This window comes from Balaenoptera ricei, chromosome 2, assembly GCF_028023285.1.
Source record: "Balaenoptera ricei isolate mBalRic1 chromosome 2, mBalRic1.hap2, whole genome shotgun sequence".
NCBI lineage: Eukaryota > Metazoa > Chordata > Mammalia > Artiodactyla > Balaenopteridae > Balaenoptera > Balaenoptera ricei.
In genome coordinates, this window is record NC_082640.1 from 172,847,327 (window position 1) to 172,869,975 (window position 22,649).

Consider the following 22,649-nt stretch of genomic DNA (forward strand, 5'->3'; position numbering starts at 1 on the left):
TGAGGGGATGTTTAGCTCCAGACAAGGTTATAGGGAAAACAGGACAGAGATTTTCTCCTCTCTTTACACTCAGAGTGCCAATTTCCCGTAAAGAAGGGGCAATGTAGCAAATTGCTAAAATACATGAAAATTTCCTCATTTACTCACTTTTCAAATGGTTTAAAATATAAATTAGCCTCTTCCTGAGAAGCCTTAAAAAGTTACATTTTTCCCCGGTGAAGCCAATTAGAAAAGATCAGAATAGATTTTATGGGGCAAGATGACAATTTGCCAAGTGGATTAATTAGCTGTGTGGTTGCCAGTGAATTACTTTATCCTGGGCCTTTGTTTAAAAAAGTTTGGATTAGATGATCCAAAGATTTCTCTTAGTTTTAATATACCAAAGTTAGTCTTAGCTTAATTCTTAGGGTCTTTAGAAATTATAAGTGAAATAAATTACACCTAGAAGTGGAAATTCCTCTTCACCCTTCATGTGCTAGTATAGTTCTGGAAAGCAGTCTGCTAACTTGATTCACATTTTGGTGATAGAATATGCCACCTAGCATGATACTTTTCCCAGAACTTTTAAAAGCAGCAGATGCAGCCAGTAATGGCATAGCCCCCAAAATCAAATCTGTATGTTTAATTCCAAGGCCAGGAAGAAGATGCTTCTGAATTGGGATTTGCCTTGAGAATTGTCCTGTACCAACATTCAAGTTTTGAGGCAAAAATGCCTAGCAGTGCTGGATGCGAGTGTTCCATACCTTCCAAGATTTTAAAACCGGTGGGTTGAGATGGGCCAAGATGGCAGAGTAGAAAGATCCTGAGCTCACCTTCTGTCATGGGCACACCAAAATTACAGCTATTTACAGAACAACCATGAAAAATACCAGAACCTACAAGGAAAGATCCACTACAACTAAAGAACAGAAAGAATCACGAGATGGGTAGGAGGGGTGGAGTTGCAATATAGTCAAGTCCCATATCCCCAGGTGGGCAACCCACAAATGGGAGAATAATTATAATTGCAGAGGTTCTCCCCAAGGAGCAAGGGGTCTGGACCCCACATCGGGCTCCCCAGCCCAGGGGTCCTGCACCAGGAAGATGAACCCCCAGAACGTTTGGCTTTGAAGGCCAGCAGGGCTTACTTTCAGGAGTCCTAAAGTCTCTAATTTAGTCCTAGAGTCCTAAATAGAGACACACACAAAATCTCACATGCTCCAGGACCCAGGGAAGAAGCAGTCATTTGAACGGACTCTGGGTCAGACACACCTGCTGCTCGGGAGAGTCTCTTGAGGACTCAGACACTGAAAGCAGCCATTGTGGGGAGCTTGTTCTACCACGTGGACACTGGTGCCAGCCAGCACCATTTTGCCATCCTCCCTCTAGCTTATTAGCCTCAGGACCCAAACCTGCCCCTGCCCACCAGCCTGTAGGCACTTCAGGCCAAACAACTAGCTGGGCAGGGACACAGCCCCACCTACCAGCAGATAGGCCGCCTTAAGATCCCCTGAGCCCATGGCTGCCCCTGGACCCGGTCCTGCCCACCAGTGGGCCCAGGACCTGGCCACACACACCAGTGTAAAGGCAGTAGACCTGGAACCCCCAGGGACCCACAGCTAGCGACCACAGGACCAAGCCCCATCCACCAGTGGGCAGGAAACAGCACCAGAATCCCTGACCCCACCCACCAGTGAGCCTGCTGTAGCCTCAGGACCAGCCTCACCCACCAGAGGGCAAACACCAGTCACAGGACAGTTATAGCCCCACAGCCTCTGGACCCAGCCCACCTACCAGCAGGCCAGCACCTGCCCTGGGGCCAGCTGAGACGTGGCCCTGCCCACTAGTAGCCCAAAACAAGCTTTGGGACACTCGAGACACCGTAGCCGGCTGTGTCAAGAAACGGCCCCACCCACCAGTGGTCAGCCGCCAGCCCTGGGACCCCTGGGCCTGCAGCCAAACCTCAGAACATGACCCTGCTTGCCAGTAGACTGGTACCAGCCCCAGGACCAGGCTCCACCTACCAGTGGGTGGGCAACTGCCCTGGAGTTTCCTGGACCCCTCTTCTGCCCACCAGTGAGCCAACAACACTAGCCCTGGGGTCCCCTGAGTTTCTGCAGCCAGCCACCTCGTGACTCAGCCTGCCAACCAGTAGCTGGAAGCCTCTACTCAGAGCAGGGCCTGGCAACCAACCAGACAAGGGTCCAACAAAGCCTATCAGACTGCCCACAGTAGTCAGTCTGCCACAACAGAATGACCCACATGGGGGCACCTGTAGAGCATATAGATCTGGTGATGAGAGGGGAGTGCACTACTAGGAGGCATAGGACATCTCCAACAAAAGGCCACTTCTCCAAAGTCGGGAAACGTAACCAACCTACCAGATACACAAATATAAAAAGAGCAAGTTAGGCAAAATGACACAACAGAGGAACAGGTAACAAATGAAGAAAAAGATAAAACCCCAGAAGAATTAAGTGAAGTAGAGATAGGCAATCTACCTGAGAAAGAATTCAGGGTAATGATCATAAAGATGATCAAAGAACTTGGAAGAAGAATGGATGCACAGAGAAGTTAGAAGTTTTTTAAAAAGAATTAGAAAATACAAAGAACAACCAAACATAAATGAAAAATACACTTGAAGGAATCAACAGGAGACCAAATATGGTATGGAGGACTGGATCAGTGAATTGGAAGACAGAGTAGTGGAAATAACTGATGCTGACAGAAGAAAGAATGAGATGAAATGAGAACAGTTTAAGAGACCTCTGGGACAACATCAGATGCACTAAAATTCTCATTATAGAGGTCCCAGAAGGAGAAGAGAGAGAGAAAGGGGCATAGAACATATTTGAAGACATAATAGCTGAAAACTTCCCTAACCTGGGAAAGGAAACATACATTCAACTCCAGGAACCACAGAGTCCCAAACAGTATTAACCAAAAAGGAACACACCAAGGCAAATTGTAATTACAATAGCAAAAATTAAAGGTAAAGAGAATATTAAAAGCATCAAGGGAAAAGCAGCAGGTTATTCAGTACATACAAGGGAACTCCCATAAGGTTATCAGTTGACTTTTCAGCAGAAACTCTGCAGGCCAGAAGGGAGTGGCAGTGTATATTTAAAGTGATGAAAGGGGAAAACTTACAACCAAGAATATTCTACCTGGCAAGGCTCTTGTTCAGATTTGATGGAGAGATCAAAAGTTTTACAGACAAGCAAAAGCTAAATGAAATCAGCATGATCAAACCAGCTTTACAAGAGATATTAAAGGGATTTCTCTAAGCAAAAACGAAAAGGCCACAACAAGAAACATGAAAATTATGGAACCAAAAAACTCATTGGTAAAGGCAAACATACAGTAAAGGTAGTAAATCATCTACACACAAAGCTAGTAGGAAGGTTAAACAACAAAAGTAGTAAAATCTTCTATAGTCACAATAAGCCATTGGGGATACACAAAACAATTAAATGTAAAATATGATATCAAAAACGGTAATCATGTGGGAACGAGCATACAAATGCAGTGTTGTTAAAATGCATTTGAAATTGAGCACAGGGAGGGGGAAGGGTAAGCTGGGACAAAGTGAGAGAGTGGCATGTACATATATACACTACCAAATGTAAAACCAATAGCTAGTTGGAAGCAGCCGCATAGCACAGGGAGATCAGCTCGGTGCTTTGTGACCACCTAGAGGGGTGGGATAGGGAGGGTGGGAGGGAGGGAGACGCAAGAGGGAAGAGATATGCGGATATATGTATATGTATAGCTGATTCACTTTGTTATAAAGCAGAAACTAACACACCATTGTAAAGCAATTATACTCCAATAAAGATGTTAAAAAAAAAAAAAGAAATTGAGATCAGCAACTTAAAACAATCATATGTATACATAGATTGATATATATAAACCTTATGGTAACCACAAACCAAAAATTTATAATAGATATACACCCAAAAAAGAGAAAAGAATTCAAACACAACACTAGAAATATTCAAATCACAAGAGAAGAGAACAAAAGAAGAAAGGAACAAAAAACAAACACAAAAACAACCCCAAAACAATTAACAAGATGGCAATAAAAACATATGTATCAATAATTCCTTTAAATGTCAATGGACTAAATGCTCCAATCAAAAGACATAGAGTGCCTGGATGGATACAAAAACAAGACCCATACATATGCTGCCTACAGAGACTTACTTCAAATCTAAAGACACACACAGACTGAAAGTAAGAGGATGGAAAAAGGTATTCCATGCAAATGGAAATCAAAATAAAACCAGGGTAGCAATACTTATATCAGACAAAATAGACTTTAAAACAAAGACTGTTAGAAGAGACAAAAACATTACATAACAATCAAAGGATCAATACAAGAAGAAGATATAACAATTGTAAATATATATGCACCCAACATAGGAGCACCTACATACATAAAGCAAGTATTAACAAACATAAAGGAAGAAATGGACAGTAACACAATACTAGTAGGGAACTTTAACAATCCACTTACATCAATTTTCACTTACATTGAAAATCAATAGGAAAACACTGGCCTTAACACAATAAACCAGACAGACATAATATATATATAGAACATCCCATCCAAAAGCAGCAGAATACAGGGGACTTCCCTGGTTGTCCAATGGTTAAGAATCCACCTTCCAATGCAAGGGACATAAGTTCGATCCCTGGTTGAGGAACTAAGATCCCACATGCCGCAGGACAACTAAGCCCACGCGCCACAGCTACTGAGCCCACGCACTCTAGAGCCGGCACACCAAAACTAGAGAGAAGCCCGCACACTGCAATGAAGAGACCATGCGCCACAATGAAAGGTCCCATGTGCCGCAACTAAGACCCAACACAGCCTAAATAAATAAATAAATAAATAAATAAATAAATTTTTTTAAAAAAAGCAGAATACACATTCTTTTCAAATGCACATGAAACATTCTCCAGGCTAGATCATATGCTAGGCCACAAAGCAAGCCTCAGTAAATTTAAGAAAATAGAAATCATATCAAGCATCTTTTCCAACCACAATGCTATGAGACAGGAAATCAACTACAAGAAAAAAACTGCAAAAATACAAACACATGGTGGCTAAACAATATGCTACTAAACAACCAATAGATCACTGAGGAAATCAAAAAATACCTGAAGACAAATGAAAACGAAAACACTATGATCCAAAATCTATGTGACACAGCAAAAGCAGTTCGAAGAAGAAAGTTTATAGCAACCCAAACTTACTTCAGGAAACAAAAATATCAAATAAACAACCTAACCTTACACTGAAGGAGTAAGTCCTTCAGTGTAAAAGAAAAAGAAAAGCAAACAAAATCCAAAGTTAGTAGAAGGAAAGAAATCATAAAGATCAGAGCAGAAATAAATGAAAGAGAGACTAAAAAAAATGGAGAACATCAATGAAATGAAGAGCTGGTTCTTTGAAAAGAAAAACAAAATTGATAAACCTTTAACAAAGCTCAAGAAAAAAAAAGGGAGCCCAATCAATAAAATTAGAAATGAAAAAGAAGTTAAAACTGACACCAGAGAAATACAAAGATCATAAGAGGTTACTACAAATAACTATATGCCAATAAAATGGACAAACTAGAAGAAATGAACAAATTCCTAGAAATATACAATCTCCCAAGACTGAACCAGGAACAAATAGAAAATTTGAACAGACCAATTACCAGTAATGAAATTGAATCAGTAATGAAAATAACTCTCAACAAACAGAAGTCCAGGACCAGATGGCTTCACAAGTGAATTCTACCAAACACTTAGAGAAAAGGTAACAACTATCTTTCTCAAACTATTCCCAAAAAATTGCAGAAGAAGGAATGCTTCTGAATTCATTCTATGAGGCTAGCATTACCCTGATACCAAAAAGGACAAAGATATCAGACACACACACAAAAATTACAGGCCAATATCACTGATGAACATAGATGCAAAAATCCTCAACAAAATACTGGCAAACCAAACCCAACATCACGTTAAAATGATAATACACCATGATCAAGTGAGATTTATCTCAGGGATGTATGCTGGTTCAATATCCACAAATCTATCAATGTGATACACCACATTAACATACTGAAGAATAAAAATCATATGATCATCGGGCTTCCCTGGTGGCGTAGTGGTTAAGAATCCACCTGCCAATGCAGGAGACACGGGTTCAAGCCCTGGTCTGGGAAGATCCCACATGCCACAGAGCAACTAAGCCTGGGCACCACAACTATTGAACCTGCACTCTAGAGCCCGCGAGCCCCAACTACGGAGATTGCGTGCCACAACTACTGAAGCCCGTGCACCTAGAGCCCGTGCTCTGCAACAAGCACCACAATGAGAAGCCCGCTCACCACAACTAGAGAAAACCTGCACGCAGCAACGAAGACCCAAAGCAGCCAAAAATAAATAAATAAATAAATTTATTTTTAAAAAATTATATGATCATCTTGATAGATGCAGAAAAAGCTTTTGTCAAATTCAACATCTATTTATGATTAAAAAAAAAAAACTGAACAGAGTATAAAGGGAACAACATACCTCAACCTAACAAAGACCATATATGACAAGGCCACAGCTAACATCATACCCAACAGGTATAGAAGGAACATACTGCAACATAATAAAGGCCATATAAGATAAGCACACATCTAGCATCATGCTGAATGGTGAAAAGCTGAAAGCATTTCCTCTAAGACCAAGAACAAGACAAGGATGCCCACTTTGGCCACTTTTATTCAACATAGTATTGGAAGTTCTAGCTACAGCAAACAGATTAAAAAAAAAAAAGAAAGGAATCCAAATTGGAAAGGAAGAAGTAAAATTGTCACTGTTTGCAAAGGACATGATACTACGCATAGAAAACCCTAAAGACACAACCAAAAACCTACTAGAGCTCATCAATGAACCCACTAAAGTTGTAGGATACAAAACTAATATACAGAAATCTGCTGAATTTCTATACACTAACAATGAACTATTAGAGAAATTATGGAAACAATCACAATTACAACCACATCAAAAAGAATAAAATGCCTAGCTAGGAATAAACCTACATAAAGAAGCAAAAGACCCATACTCCAAAAACTATAAGACACTGATGAAAGAAATTGAAGACAACACAAACAGATGGAAAGATATACCGTGTTCATGGATTGGAAGAATTAATATTGTTAAAACGACCATGCTACCCAAGGCAATCTACAGATTCAATGCAATCCCTATCAAAATACCAATGGTATTTTCCACAGAACTAGAACAAATAATTTTAAAATCTGTATGGAAACACAAAAGACCATAAACAGCCCCAAAAAATCCTTAGAAAGAAGAACAGAGCTGGAGGAATCATGCTCCCTGACTTCAGACTACACTACAAAGCTAAAGTAATCAAAACAGTATGGTACTTAGGTATAAAACAAGCTACAAGGATATATTGTACAACACAGGAAATACAGCCAATATGTTATAATAAGTATAAACAGAGCATAACCTTTAAAAATTGTGAATCACTATATAGTACAACCGTAACTCATGTAATATTGTAGAGCAACTATACTTCAGAAAAAATTTTTTAACATAAACTGTATGGTACTGGCACAAAACAGATACATAGATCAATGGAACAGAATGGAGCACCCAGAAATAAACCCACACACTTATAGTCAATTAATCTACGACAAAGATGGCAACAATATATATTGGAAAAAAGACAGTCTCTTCAATAAATGGTGCTGGAAAAACTGGACAGCTACATGTGAAAGAATGAAGTTAGAACATTTTCTAATACCATATACAAAAATGAACTCAAAATGGATTAAAGACATAAATTTAAGACCCTGAACGATAAAACCCCTAGAAGAGAACATAGGCACAATATTCTTTGGCATAAATTGTAGCAATATTTTTTTGGATCAATCTCCTAAGGCAAAGGAAACAAAAGCAAAAATAAACAAATGGCACCTAATTAAACTTAAAAGCTTTTGCACAGCAAAGGAAACCACCAAGAAAACAAAAAGGCAACCTACTGAATAGGAGAAAATATTTGCCAATGACATGACTGATAAGGGGTTAATATCCAAAATATATAAATAGCTCATATAACTCAACATCAAAAAACCAAACAACTTGACTAAAAAATGGGCAGAAGACCTGAATAGACATTTCTCCAAAGAAGACATTCAGATGGCCAACAGGCACATGAAAAGATGCTCAACATCGTTTATCATCTGAGATATGCAAATCAAAACCACAATGAGATACCACTTCACATCTGTCAGAATGGCTATCATCAAAAAGACCACAAATAAGAAATGCTGGTGAGAATGTGGAGAAAAGGGAACCCTCCTACACTGTTGGTGGGAATGTAAATTGGTGCAGCCACTGTGGAAAACAGTATGGAGGGTCCTCAAAAATTAAAAACAGAACTACCATATGACCCAGCAATTCCAATGCTGGCTATGTGCTGGAAGAAAATGAAACACTAATTTGCAAAGATACAGGCACTCCAATGTTCATAGCAGCATTACTTACAATAGCCAAGTTATGGAAGAAACCTAAGTGTCCATCGACAGAAGAATGGATAAAGAAGATGTGGTATATACACACAACGGAATACTACTCAGCCGTAAAAAAGAATGAAAATTTCCCATCTGCAACAACATGGATGGATTTGGAGGGTTTTAGGTGCTTAGTGAAATAAATCAGAGAAAGACCAATACTGTATAATATCACTTATATGTGGAATCAAAAAATACAACAAACTAGTAAATATAACAAAAAAGAAACAGAAACAGACATAGAGAACAAACAAGTGGTTACCAGTGGGGAGAGGGAAAGGGGAGGGGCAAAAGAGGTACAGGGGATTAAGAGGTACAAACTACTAGGTATAAAATAGATAAGCAGGGACTTCCCTGGTGGTGCAGTGGTTAAGAATCTGCCTGCCAATGCAGGGGACATGGGTTCGAGCCCTGGTCCAGGAAGATCCCACATGTCATGGAGCAACTAAGCTTGTGCGCCACAACTACTGAGCCTTCGCTCTAGAGCCCGCGAGCCACAACTACTGAAGCCTGCGCACCTAGAGCCCATGCTCCACAACAAGAGAAGCCACCACAGTGAGAAGCCCACGCACCACAATGAAGAATAGCTCCTGCTCGCCACAACTAGAGAAAGCCCACGTGCAGCAACGAAGACCCAACGCAGCCAAATAAATAAATAATTTTAAAAATAAGTAAAAAAATTAAATAGATAAGCAATAAGGATATATTGTACAGCACAGAGAATATAGCCAGTATTTTCTAATAACTACAAATGGGGTATAACCTTTAAAAACTGTGAATCACTGTTGTACACCTGAAACATACGATATTGTAAGTCAAGTTTACCTCAATTTAAAAAATAAAAATTAAAAAAATATTTTAAAAAGGTGAGTTGACCTTCATTTTTCCTGCAAGGAAGTTTATACTCTTTTATTAGTTTTCTATTGCTGCTCTAACAAGTTTCACAAACTTAGTGGCTTGAAATAAAAACCCCGTATTTACCAACTTACAGTTCTGGAAGCCAGAAGTCATAAAATCAAGATGTTGCCAGGGCTGCATTCTTCTTGGAGGCTCTAGGGGAGAATGTTTCTTACCTTTTCCAGTTTTTAGAGGCTGCCTGCATTTCTTCACTTGTGGCCCCTTCCTCCATCATCAAGCCCAGCCGTTTGGCATCCTTAAATCTCTCTCACCTCTGCTTCTGTCATCACATCGCTGCTCAATGTGACCCTCCTGCCTCCCTTGTAGAAAGACCCTGTGGTTACTCTGGGCCCACATGGATAATCCAGGACAATCTCATCTCAAGAACCTTGATTTAACCACATCTGCAGAGTCCCTTTTGCCATGTAAGATAACATTCACAACTTCATGGGAATAGAACATGGACACCTTCGGGGGCCCATCAGTCTACCACAATTGTAAATATCATTAACGTAATAAAAATTGCCTAAATAAAACTTAGTGCCTATTAATTGTAGCCTGGCTATGTAATGAATCCCAAGTTGTGGTCTATATTGAACATCTACGGCTTTTTAATAACTAAAGCAGTAGTTTTCCCACTTTAATGTACATCAGAAACATCTGGAGACCTTGTTAAGGCAGATCTGGGTCCCATGCCCATAGCTTCTGATTCAGAATTTTCAGACCTGGGATGTACTTCAAGAATCTGCATTTTAACAAGTTTCCAATGCTGCTGGTCCAGAAACAACCCCACTAATAAATGAAGTGGACATTCAACTAATAACAGTAATTTCCACTACAGGGATGATGGTGTGAGGAGCTCTGTCAACCTGCTGGGAAGTACATAAATATTTATTCTTCAAATATATTAATTGTTCCACAAATGTCCTGATTAATGAAGTTGGCTGTTTTGATAAGATGCATTCTAACTCATAAGTGATTGATGATGGTGGAGATGTGTGATGACAGACTGACAACTACTAAAAGAAACATCTATTGTCTGGAACATAATTTAAAATAACCCACAGGGGAAATGGGACTAATTATATGCCTCTTTGTGATCAGATCTAAAATTATAAAACAAAACAAACAAACAAACAAAAAAAGCTTTAAGTGAACTATTCACACACAAATCATATCTTGCTTCAATATTTATTTTTATGGCAAAAATAGACTATAATATATTCATTTCACATATATTACATTCATTCAAACTTTTTTGCCCATTAAATGTACACACTTTTACAAACCAATGACAGTTTAGAAGATTTAAGCTCTTCTGATTATACATTTTTACATTATTGATCAGTAGCACATAAAATTGCTTTTTAAACTAGAAAATACTAGACAACTATGTATACAACCTGATTTCAAAAAGGTAGAATTCCCAGTGCATTGTTTGAATTATAGGGCAACTTTCTGAGGAAATGTATTTCATAAAAATTTTCTCCAAATTTTTAAGTTTCTTAGGACTACTAAGTCACATTAACTACTGTTGGAATTTTTATTTAAATAGACTTGTTATCTAGATATTCATTTTTAAACTATGCTTTGCTAGATTTACTATGGGTAGGGCTTGGATTGCTTCAGTTTTTAACAAAGAAATATACAACAAATTTATGTTCTGTTGCAGTGTAATTCTTCATCTGAACTAAATAGCATCATTAGAATTCAAAATATCTCCCTCTTTTAAGCACAATAGAGTGAAACATTAAAGTGTTTTTATAGGAAAATATTTCACAGTTGCATGATAAAGACTAACTGTTTTATATTTTAATGTAGAAAATTACTCGAGAATACAGTAAAAACCAAAAATATATTCTAATGGCCCAACGCCAATCTTTTGAGTAAGCTTTACTGTGCAACCAAGTTTTTTTAAGGCTTAATATTTCTAAAAATGTTTTTATTTTTCTCCGTATTTTCAATGTGTTGTTTAGAAATTGAATACACTGATAACTGTGTAATAGCTCAATTCTACAACAAGAAATTAAGCTGCTTACTTTTAATATAGAAATGAAAAAGAATCTAATATGGAGAGTCTAAACTGATACTAACAGAAAATCTTCAAAAACATTAAAAATCATCCCTGTACAATAACTACTTCAACTCCTCTATTGGGTCACAAAACCAAACTATGCAAATAAAACCTGCTAGAGCACTACCAATCTAAAAGTTGTCACAAATTATAGCATTTTTTTCCTTCTGTTTTTTTATTTCACCTTTTTGTTTTGTGGGCTTAAGATTTTGTATTACTTTTAATTTTGTTTTTATTAAATCTGTCTGGAAATAAGTTTGTCACCTCTGGAGAATTATTTACTTTTTATCAGGTTATTTGTTAGACTGAACCAGTGTGGTATTATTCCAGTAAAACTACAAAACCATTAGATCCTTTTAGGACACTTAACTCTAAGATTAAATTGCATTTCAATAAACATTACTATAAAGTAAGTAACAAAAGATTTGTCTCTTTCAATGGTCCATTCATTTCATGTGATTTCTAATAAATTTCTGGAAAAAAATGTTTGGACAGTCTCAGCATTTATGATAGCAGTCTGACCTGCGATACTTGCACTCTTATGAAAAATGAGTAACTGAACTTATATTTCCCATTTACTTGTTCAGTTTCCCTCAGCTGATAAATGAGCAGGTGGAAGTGCAAAGCCAGTTACCATTAAATCTGTACTAGTCTCATCAACCTACCCCCAAAAATGAGGATCGACAGATTCATGTTCCGGCTAACCCAGATAATCCAACCTTCTGAATTTCTTTGGTAGCACAGACCTCCTCCTAAGAGTGAATACTGTACATCTTTTCTTCACCAAGCTTTTAGAGCGTGAATTTAAACTACACAGGCGCACTTAAAATGTCAGTAGTGACAACCAAAATAAAGTACTGGTCTTTATGCACAGTTTAAAAACCCCCTACCAGTTCAGTTTAAAACTGCAGATTTATTACACTGGAATCATGTACTGCTATAGGCAGTATGGGTACCCTACATTATAGATTCAAAGCCAAAGCATCTTCAAGATTTTAAATGGTCCTTTTATATGACACACCACAGTCATATTTAATGGAAGGAATAATGATCAAAATATCTACCTAATAAGTAATTTTCAAAAATTTGGAACAGTATGTTAGCCAAACTGTTAGTTCTACAGGTAGTTCAAACAATTACTCCTTTCTTATCACTCATTTATACTTATTTATAATATTAAAGGATAATTTAAAATAAGTATATGGTTACTACCTCTTTCTTAACCCAGCAACATATTAGACAAAGTTCAGGTTTACTCTAGTTTTGTTAAAACTAAGTATTTTAATTTAAACATTTTGGAAATATGATGTGCAGCCAGGCCCTAATCATATACATGTGACCTAGAGACACTCTTTACATGGGAATATTTGCCTTGGAACTGCTGCTTCCTCAGCTGGGTGCTGCAGACCTTATACTTCCTTCTTGATCCAGGCCCATCTTCTACTTCCCATTTCAGGCCAGTGACAATCCAAAGGTAGATACGTAAGCGGAAACAGGAAAGGTACGGGGAGGTATTGCCAACTCATCCTCCTTCACCCCGCCCCGCCTCACAGGCGGGCTCAGAGGCAGCAGCTCTGCTCATCTTCATCATGTATCCCATGCTGTTCCTTACTCTTCCTGTGCCACTCAGGTTTCTGGGGCAAATGATGGGACATGAACGTTATGTGGAATTCTTTCATGGAACACTGATCAATCTGACTCCAGTTGCTTGCTGAGGCCCTGTCCCCACTGCTCGGCAGACCCAGAGAGAATGCTTTGTGCTCTCACCAGCAGGGTGCGGCAGGGAGGAAAGCTGCTGTGTATTTTTCTTAGAGTACGGATGACGGGGAGGTGGCCACCACTGTCTACCTTTCAGAGCCCCTGTGGGTGAAATAAGCTTTGGGGGGGCAAACCAAGAAAGTTGATACCCACTTATAGCAATATTTCCCCTTGTAAACAATACTCTCAATAATTTAACATATATCTGACCTTTTAGAGCATTAATTCTTATTTGGGAACTACCTGAACTATATAGAAAACTATGCCACTTTAACAACCCAAGGACCCCTTCAAATGTGTTCTGAAATCCTCTATGCACCCACCCCTAACACATGCAAACCTTAAACAACCAGACTTTCTGATTTTTCCTCATTTTTTATAAGTAATTATAGCTACTTAGGGTAAATGGAGCCCTTATCTCAGGAATTTGAAAAACTCATGTTCTTTTGAGAATTGTTTTCCCAGGCAAATTCCTAAAGTATCTAGTCCTCTATTTTTGAAATGTCTATCCCTCAGTTCAAAAATAGAGCCCCCTCCAATTTAGATTATTTTAACAAACTTTAAACTGGAAAGAGATGGTTTAGCTTATTCCACATGAAATCCTGATGGAAAGCAAATTCCCTAAATTTACATCTAAAAGAATTCCTTTAAAATATCTGATTTTTTAAATGATTTATAATAAACAGTAATTCTTTATATTTTAATACATGTAAAGTTTCATATTATGTATAATATGGACATTTATATTTTCTTAATATTGTGAACATTAACTTATCAACCCATTTGAAATGATGTCTCTTCTCATGATGAAAGCTTCACAAAAAAGTTGGCCATGTCATGCTGTCATCACTCCGTCCTACACTCCTCCTCTGGGTTTCTGCCTAGACCTTGGTCTTTCTGGGCATTTCTAAGGAAGCACAGCTTCTGTTTTAATCCTGCCAAAATGTTTTTTAAAGGCTAAATTCTAGGGTTTTCTGAATGTTTCACAGTAGATGTTCCAGAAGCATATATGTAATAATGATGGCAATTAACATTTCAAATGATACTGTAAAATGAATACTTCCTGTGTTCAAAATTACCAACTAGAGTATTTTATCAAAAGAGTCCACTAATCAGGAAAACTGATGCCAGAGGTGCCAACAATGATCAGTGGAAAACACTGGTTTATAACCTACTTTTTGTGAAAATGTATATTTTGGTAATTTTGATATGAAATTAAGAATATCAACGAACTAAAAGACACTAAAATACGGAAGCACTGTGTAAATTTGGCAGACAGAATATCCTCAGCTCAGACGTGGTGAGCCTACGGAAACCTCAGTGTTCTACAGTTTGCTCTTGAACATCACATTACTTCAAAGTCTAGTAATGTAGATTTATTTTTATTCAGAAATACTTTCATATTCACTGACTGTTAATTAAAAGTTTAAAAATTCAAAAGGGACACAAAAAATTACATGGGTCTTAGAAGCTACGTCAAACATGCGAGTTTTAAGAGTGACGTTTATACAGCGTAATCTAGCCCTCATAAGTAATTTTCTTATAATCAAATTATTACAACAGGAACACAAACATACCATATATTACTCTTTAGATTTTGTTTTACAGTATGTTCTTGTCAATGGGACACTTCAAAATGTTTAAACCTGACAGAAAAGCATTTTTTAAAAAACGTACCATGGAAGAAAAAAAGCATCAGAAACACTCCTGTCCTCTACATGGTGTGGAGATGGGAAATATTACAATAAAAAACTTATTCCATTCTCCTGGGGAGCTCTTCCTGAATATTTGCACTTGGGTCTATTGTTCTTTAAACAAAATTTTAGATTTAAAATCAGTTCTTTGTTCCCAAGTGAGAAACATGCCCACTTTCAATATTCATTTTCATTAATATCGTCTGAATTTTCCTCTCAAGTGGTTGGTTTCTGGGTCAGAGTTCGGCAGATATACACACTGTATAAAGGAAATCCTGCCTTACAGCTAACGACACACACTTAGCGGTGACAATAATGAGTTAAACTGCTTTAGGAGTTAACACGGGAATCAGAACTATCCCTAGGATATTGTAATTTGGGGAAATAATCCTGGATTTGACATTTCAGAAGCTCTATGTTTTGGAGACGCATCCTCAAGAAGGAAGAAAGAGACGGCTCCTCAGCTAAACGGACCAGTTCGTCCTTCCTTACCTCCTCAGCTCCCACTGCGACCAGGCCCCTGGGATGGGCCTAAATGGGATTGGGGGGAGCGGAGCTAAAGTTGACCTCAGGTGTGAAGTGAGAGGATTAAGGAGCCAAAGTTCCGGTACATCTTGAACACCACAGTCATCTCTGGGGGCCCCGCAAGTCCGGGCTGCGGTTTTGGGAGATGAGGTAAGACTATTACTAACACTTCCCTTCTTTCAACCAAAAGAAAATAAAGCTTCTTCAAGGCTTCTTTTAATCATAATATAAACCTGATTTGTTAAAAAAAGAAGAGAGGTACAGGTGGAAGAACAGAGCGAGTCACTGCCAGTGATGGGCCCTGAACTTCCTGGGGACACCTTCCTCGGGGGGTCAGCCCCCAGACTCTTCCCAAGCCCCCCACTCTCCATCCCAGCATCTCAGTCTGAGTATAGATAACACTGCATTTTTTGTAAAGACAAAGGCAGCTTGAATTTACCATCTTGCATTTACACTGCAATTACTCTTGTCCTAGTCATCCTACAAACTCTTATTCCTGATCTCTTCCAAAACACTTTCAATATGTCCGTTGTTACTGCTTCACCTATAAAGCAACACATATATTAAAAACTCAGATTTATTGTTTTCAACAAAAAAAAGTGCTTAAAACCATCTTATGCAACTGTTTTTCACTTCATTTTCAACCAATAAAATCAAACTCATTTGGGTTTGTGAATAATACTGAAAAAAAAAATAGTGAATCTGATTATTTTCATACGTTTTAAATAATGTGCCTTCATTCCCAACTTTAACTTACATTAACTGACTCATCTCAGTACCTTAATGAGCTGAACTCTTGTTTGGAAAATACAGAAGGTACAAATATATAGAATTTTTAGGATAAAAAACTTTCTGAATATTAAAATGTTTTCTGTGTTTCAAAATAACACTTTTAGATTCTTCTTGTAGTTTGGGGTTTGGTAACTACATTGTTAAGTACCCAAGATTTTTTAAAAATAACAAAAGATAATAACGTAGTTTTAAATACAAAGTTATATAGGAACTACTCACATCTGTGGATCATCCCCATGGAAAGTTCAGTTTCTTAATAAGAAAACCCCAAATATTTTAGTCATAACAGAAAATTCCATTATCAAAAACTAGTTTAAGATAGAAACCTATACGCCTTAGTGATTGCCAGAATTGCCCAGCGTAGCTTCAGCGAAATAGAGAATTATCTAGAAAATACAATCTCCAAATGTGTGCAAGTACTGCAAATCGGACAGATCGGAGCAGGGCAACGCCCTCAGAACCAAGTCCTTCCTCTTCGGCATCTTTCCCAGGTTAAACCCCCTCTTCAGCCTTGTGCTCTGCATACTTCCTTCCATGTGCCATCATTCAGCCCGTCACTTACGTCCTGATGTAGCGCTCCGCGTGCATCGAGTGGAGTAGAGAGCATGAGTTCCGCAAGCACTATTTTTTTCCGCTGTAAACGCTTCACATGATCGGGTCCCCGTAGGAAGTTGTGGGAGCTTATATGAGCCTTGAGCTTTTCAGGAACTGAATGAGAACTCGGTATACGAACGTGTACTGGCAGAGCGTCTGCACCATCATCATTCTCTGTTGCCTCAGCATGTCCAGCACCCGTGGGATGTCCAGCACCTAGATTGAGAGAAGCAGTGATGAAGTAACGCACACCCTGGGCGGGGAGCGAGCGTCCTGGCAGAAATCTGGCTTCAAGCAGACAGGCTCTTTTCTACCTTAGCATCTTCAATAGGGAATCCCCGAGGACATTTGTTCAGAAAGAGCTGTCAGGTCACTAGGTCCCTCTCTTCCCTGGCCTTGTGCCCAGCCCACCTCTTCCCTCATCAGCAGAGGAAATAAGCACCTCGTTGTGTTCCAGACAGGCAATCATGATCTCTGACAAAATAACGACGCCAGTCCGTCCCACGCCGGCACTGCAGTGGACCAGTAACGGAGGGTTGGGGCTTTTTGGTTCACTTGCACTATTTGTATGGCGTCGGACAGACTGGATCTCTTCAAGGTATGCTGTGAAATATCAATGAAACAGAAAAATACAAAGGGATTAAGGCCTATCAAATTGACAATTTTCAGATCATCTCCACTGATTGAGAAAACTCCAGATACAGAGCACCAGGTGCCAATTAACCAACCCCAACTATTAACTGACAGTGTGATCTTGGGCAAGTCCCCTGACTCCTCCTGGGCTTCCGTTTTCTCATCTACAAAATGAAAAGGAGAAACTCTCTAGGAGTCAGTAATGGCATTCTACTCATTACCAAATTATGCTTTAAAACCTCTTCTGTTAAGCCTCCCCTAAACACTTGAAATTTTCATTTTAAAACGAGCCCACAGCTTACATGGGACAACATAAAGGAAATAAAGGAAATGTTTCAGGAACTTAAGTCTTCCTCTCTGTGGTGGATTTAACAGCTCTGGCAAAGGCCGTGTTGGGAATGAAGATACTTACATAAAAACCCCTTGAGGTCCTCTGGACAGCCATGCTCAGGCCAGTCTGTGTACTGGAGATGCCACACCGTCCTCTCCTGTCCCGTGAGAAGGTGCTTCATCTTCAAGCCCGTGGTGGCGTAGCAGCCAGAGTCTGTGCGGAACCGGGTGGTGACCTTAAACCTTCCATAGGTGACAGTGTTGTGCCTGGAACCAAGGCGTGGCCAATACCTAAAGCTCTTCTCCCTTCCACCCTCCTGTTAGAGACAAGTGCAGTTAAAACACAAGAGCCAGCAAAGGATGCCCCTCACAGACAGTATGTCTGAAACTCAGAACTGCAACCTTACCCTGCCCTTTTCTCTAAAAGTCAAGATTACACATGATCAACATTAACTGTTTTTCTGAGGCTGAGAAAATCAATTAAGGGAAATGAGTACTTACCTCTTCTGCTGTCACCATTGCTATAATTGCAATTCCCTGTTCCCACACCATCTGCCAAAAGTCCTGACAGGTATTTTGTAATGGTCCCTGAGTGGCAATATAATCCCATTCAATTCCACTGACAGAGACCTGAAATTAGAAAAGGTTTTAAAAAAAATTAATATGTATGTGTATAATACATGTGTATACATTTGTTCATGGTAATATGAAAAAAGCAAACTGAAATATTCAGCAGAATAATGAAAGACTTGTATCTTATTCTTTTTCCTTATTAGTGCCATTTCCATTACTGATATCTTTATAAACATATGTGCTCTGAATTCACATAATACCTATGTGACCTAGGGCAATTTCCTTAAGCTCTCCAAATCTCAATTTTCATCTATACAATAAAAATATTCCCTACCCTCATGTTGTCAGGATTAAGCAAGCCAATATGTATGGTGCCCTGCACATGATAGGTTCTTAATAAATGACTGTTATTGCTGCTGTTAGGTTCTTCTCATAAAAATAATATCAACGTCATCATATCCCAAATTTCAAACACAATTTTCCCTCGTGAAGTACTACACACACTGGATCAAGTACTAGCAATTAAGTCAAAACCTAAGTTAAACATCAAATTTCTAGGGGAAAAAAGTCTTCCTACATAAGGAGTTCACCTCTGAACTTCTGAGTCAGGATTACCCTCTATACTAAATTTCCACTTAGGATTTAACCTCTTTGAAAACAGTCTAATATAATAATTACAGGATTTGTAGTCAGGAAATCTGGGTTAAATCTCGGCTCCCCCACTGCTGAGTGACAGCCATAACCGCTTTCTGAGTGCCCCGAGTGTAAACCCTGGGCCACGCACCCTTCCACTCATGCCCCCATTTAAGGCTGCAGCCTGAGTCACACCCCCATCCTCCCACTGGGCCTGTGGTGGGGGGCACCGGGCACCACAGCGAACAAGAACCAGGGAGGAAGGATCTGATGGGGAGCATAATGGGGAGAGGTCAGCACTTCCTTATTCAGAGATAAGTACAACGAGGTCCCACACTGCTAAGTGGTCGATCCATGAATTCTGAAGTCAGACTCTTTCCACTGTTCTTCGGGCTGTCTCTGAAGATTCTGAAATACCACCACAGAACCACAATGTTATTCAACCCTCATCCACCCAGTCACGGGAGACTGGCTAAGCTATTCCAAAGAGATGCTCAGTTTTTAAATAACTTATGTCCATGTTTAAAAAGCTTGTGCACAAATTCCCAAAGACCATCAAGGGTACTGGCTTTCACAGGCAGACTGCTGGGCCTCTAGAAAGTCTTAAGTATGAAACGGCTCTCATCAAACATCACTTGCAAACTAAATAAAATGTGGGAAAGAAGGAAAATAACACCTGCCCATAGACACTTACTCATTCACTCACTATAAGGAAATTTCTTCTTCCCAAAACAACGAACTGACTCTCCAGCCAGCATGGAGAAGACAGAGCATCTGGCTTTTTTCACCTTCCTGTTGTGAATCATCACTTTTTCCATTTTAATGGGTGTAACGTTACCCCAGTTAAATGGCATTATACTGTTTCCAGGGAAAAAGCAGCACTGCTTAAGAACAAAATGATGTTTAAAAATGATTAAAAGGGGGACCTCCCTGGTGGTGCAGTGGTTAAGAATCTGCCTGCCAATGCAGGGGACATGGGTTTGATCCCTGGTCCAGGAAGATCCCATATGCTGCGGAGCAACTAAGCCCATGCGCCACAACTACTGAGCCTGTGCTCTAGAGCCCACGTGCCACAACTACTGTAGCCCGCACGCCTAGAGCCTTTGCTCCGCAACAAGAGAAGCCACCGCAGTGAGAAGCCCGCGCACCGCAACGAAGAGTAGCCCCTGCTCGCCGCAACTAGAGAAAAGCCTGCGTGCAGCAACGAGGACCCAACACAGCCAAAAATAAATTAATTAATTAAAAAAAATTGTTCTTATAAAATATTTAATGGCTACAAAAGAAAATAAATGATTAAGAGGGACTTCCCTGGTTGTCCAGTGGTAAAGAATCCGCCTTCCAATGCAGGGGACGCGGGCTTGATCCCTGGTCGGGGAACTAAGATCCCACATGCTGCAGGGCAACTAAGCCCACGCGCCACAACTACAGAGCCCACACGCCCTGGAGCTTGCGCGCCACAACTAGAGAAGAGAAAACCCGCACGCCACAACTAGAGAGAAGCCCACGCGCCGCAATGAAGAGCCGGTGCACCACAACAAAAGATCCCACATGCCTCAGTGAAGATCCCTCGTGCCGCAACTAAGACCCGACGTGGCCTAAAAAATAAAAATAAATAAATTAATAAATTTAAAACTGGGAGAATGTTAGAAAGGCTGGAGGCACGGAAGTACTTAAACTTGTAACAATCTTAAAAAAAAAAAAAATGACTAAGAGGGTATGCAAAGAGTACAGATGGCACCACCATAAGGAAAGCTTTGGTAAACACCAGACACTTCTTTTACATAAAAATGCATGTAGGTATGTGATTAGGAAAAACTAGCAATTCAGCTGCTCTTGAGAGAATTTATGAGCTATAAAGAGGTCTTCAGATTTAGAAGCACAAAGTTCTCAAGTCAGACAAATGAGTGGTCCCGGGGTCCTGGTAACAATGCTGGGCGCAGAGGGATTCAACACATGGAGGGAGCAAACACTGTGTGTCCAGCCTTGGTGTATGGATTTCCCAACTTATAGTACAGTTTGTCCCAACGGTTCAAAACTAGGATGTTTTTAGAAAATAGACATGAATACAATTCTTACCATTCTCGTAATTTAACTGGAAACTTCACATCCTGTATATCACTCTAAACATTCCCCTCACCTTGATATGTGACGCGTTGATGTAACCGGTATTGTTTTCTTTGGTTGGGACCAGTTCCACTCTGGCATCGTCATAGGGAAGAACATCTTGGAACCGATTTCTTTCTGCATTTTCAGGGAGTCGTGCTGTTGAGCACTCCCCATCAACTAGCCGTTTTTTAAGAATTCTTTCATATTCTGTGAATACCATTCCTTGTTCTAACCGCTGTTCCAGAATTTTACACTGAAAAATAGAAAGTGAGGAATAATATGAATACAGTCCCATGCCACAGCTGCATTTTGACCGTACACTTGAAATCTTGTTTTCTGCTTCAAGTCCAGTGTTATCTAATATTGAAAATTCTAGATGAAACCAAAGTTAAATTTAACAAGTCAAAACAACAAAAGAACAAATGAAATAATCTTATTGGTGAGAAACATGATGCAAAGTTCTGTGTAAACTTGGCCTAAAGCAATTCATTGAATTCATCTTCTCTAAATCTATAGTCAATTATGTGACCCCCCCTAAGAATGGAAAATTCTCCTGGAGAACAGTAAATCCTAAAGTAGGATAATCAATTCCAACCTCTATGAACAAATGCTTCAATTTTATAATATATATAAAAAACGGAAAACATTATTGGAAACTATCTCCAGGATCCAGTTGTAAGCAAATTAATTTTTGCTTAGCATAATTCATGCCTGTCTAATTTTGATATAATAGAACCTCATAGCAAATGCATCTCAGTCACAAAGTTTTGAAAAATTCAGTAACCGTTCACTGTTAAGTTTTCGATGTAATGAAAGCAGTCGGTACCTTTTTTCCTTCCTATGTGTACTCATATGCATTTGCACATTTCCTCTAACTTCATGGCCAGGAGAAGGTAAAGAACAGTATTCAGAAACCAACAGACAAAAATCAACATTTAGGCTGAAATTACCTATTAAGACATTAGCTATAAATTTGCCCCAGTTTTGAAGGCCAGATGACAAAATTCCTAACACTCATTTATAATTATCAAATGTGTTAGAAAATTCAGTAAAATCTCCAGAAGGCAGTTCTGCAGCACTGTATCCGCTGTTCCAGGGCAGGCGTGCAGACCTGTGGCCTGGTACGTACCCTCTCATCATTCGTGGCTCTGGCAGGCACCTCCCTTCCTTCATCAGGCAGAGGCAGTCGAGACAGGGAGAGTCCATTTAGGGCAGCCAGTTTGAGAGGACCAATTTTTTTTGCATCTACTCGGCTCTTTTTCATTCCCTACAAAAATATTTATATGTATATATCAAATATACACAAATACAATCCCTTTGAAAAGAGATTTCAATGGACTGAAGACAGTTAACAGAGGGAGGGTTCTCCTAAACCAACAACCACAGGAGAGCTTACACTCCACACACACAAACACACACACACACACACACACGTTTGTTTCACAAAGATTAGGAGGAAGACATTCCTTTTAAGGC

At 39.3% G+C, this 22,649-nt stretch overlaps 1 protein-coding gene across 1 annotated transcript in view; it reads right to left on the reverse strand.

Annotated features, from left to right (window-relative positions):
• Positions 1–14,659: 14,659 nt before the first annotated feature.
• Positions 14,660–22,649, reverse strand: part of PTPN21 (protein tyrosine phosphatase non-receptor type 21) — a 64,124-nt gene continuing 56,134 nt past the window's right edge. Inside the window, exons 14-19 of the mRNA XM_059914779.1 lie at positions 22,303–22,440; positions 21,205–21,426; positions 18,363–18,491; positions 17,944–18,178; positions 17,341–17,501; positions 14,660–17,114 (exon numbers count right to left, since the gene is read on the reverse strand). Of these exons, the coding sequence (XP_059770762.1) occupies positions 16,986–17,114; positions 17,341–17,501; positions 17,944–18,178; positions 18,363–18,491; positions 21,205–21,426; positions 22,303–22,440 (1,014 nt within the window). The 3' untranslated portion in view covers positions 14,660–16,985. The remainder of the gene's footprint in view (positions 17,115–17,340; positions 17,502–17,943; positions 18,179–18,362; positions 18,492–21,204; positions 21,427–22,302; positions 22,441–22,649) is intronic.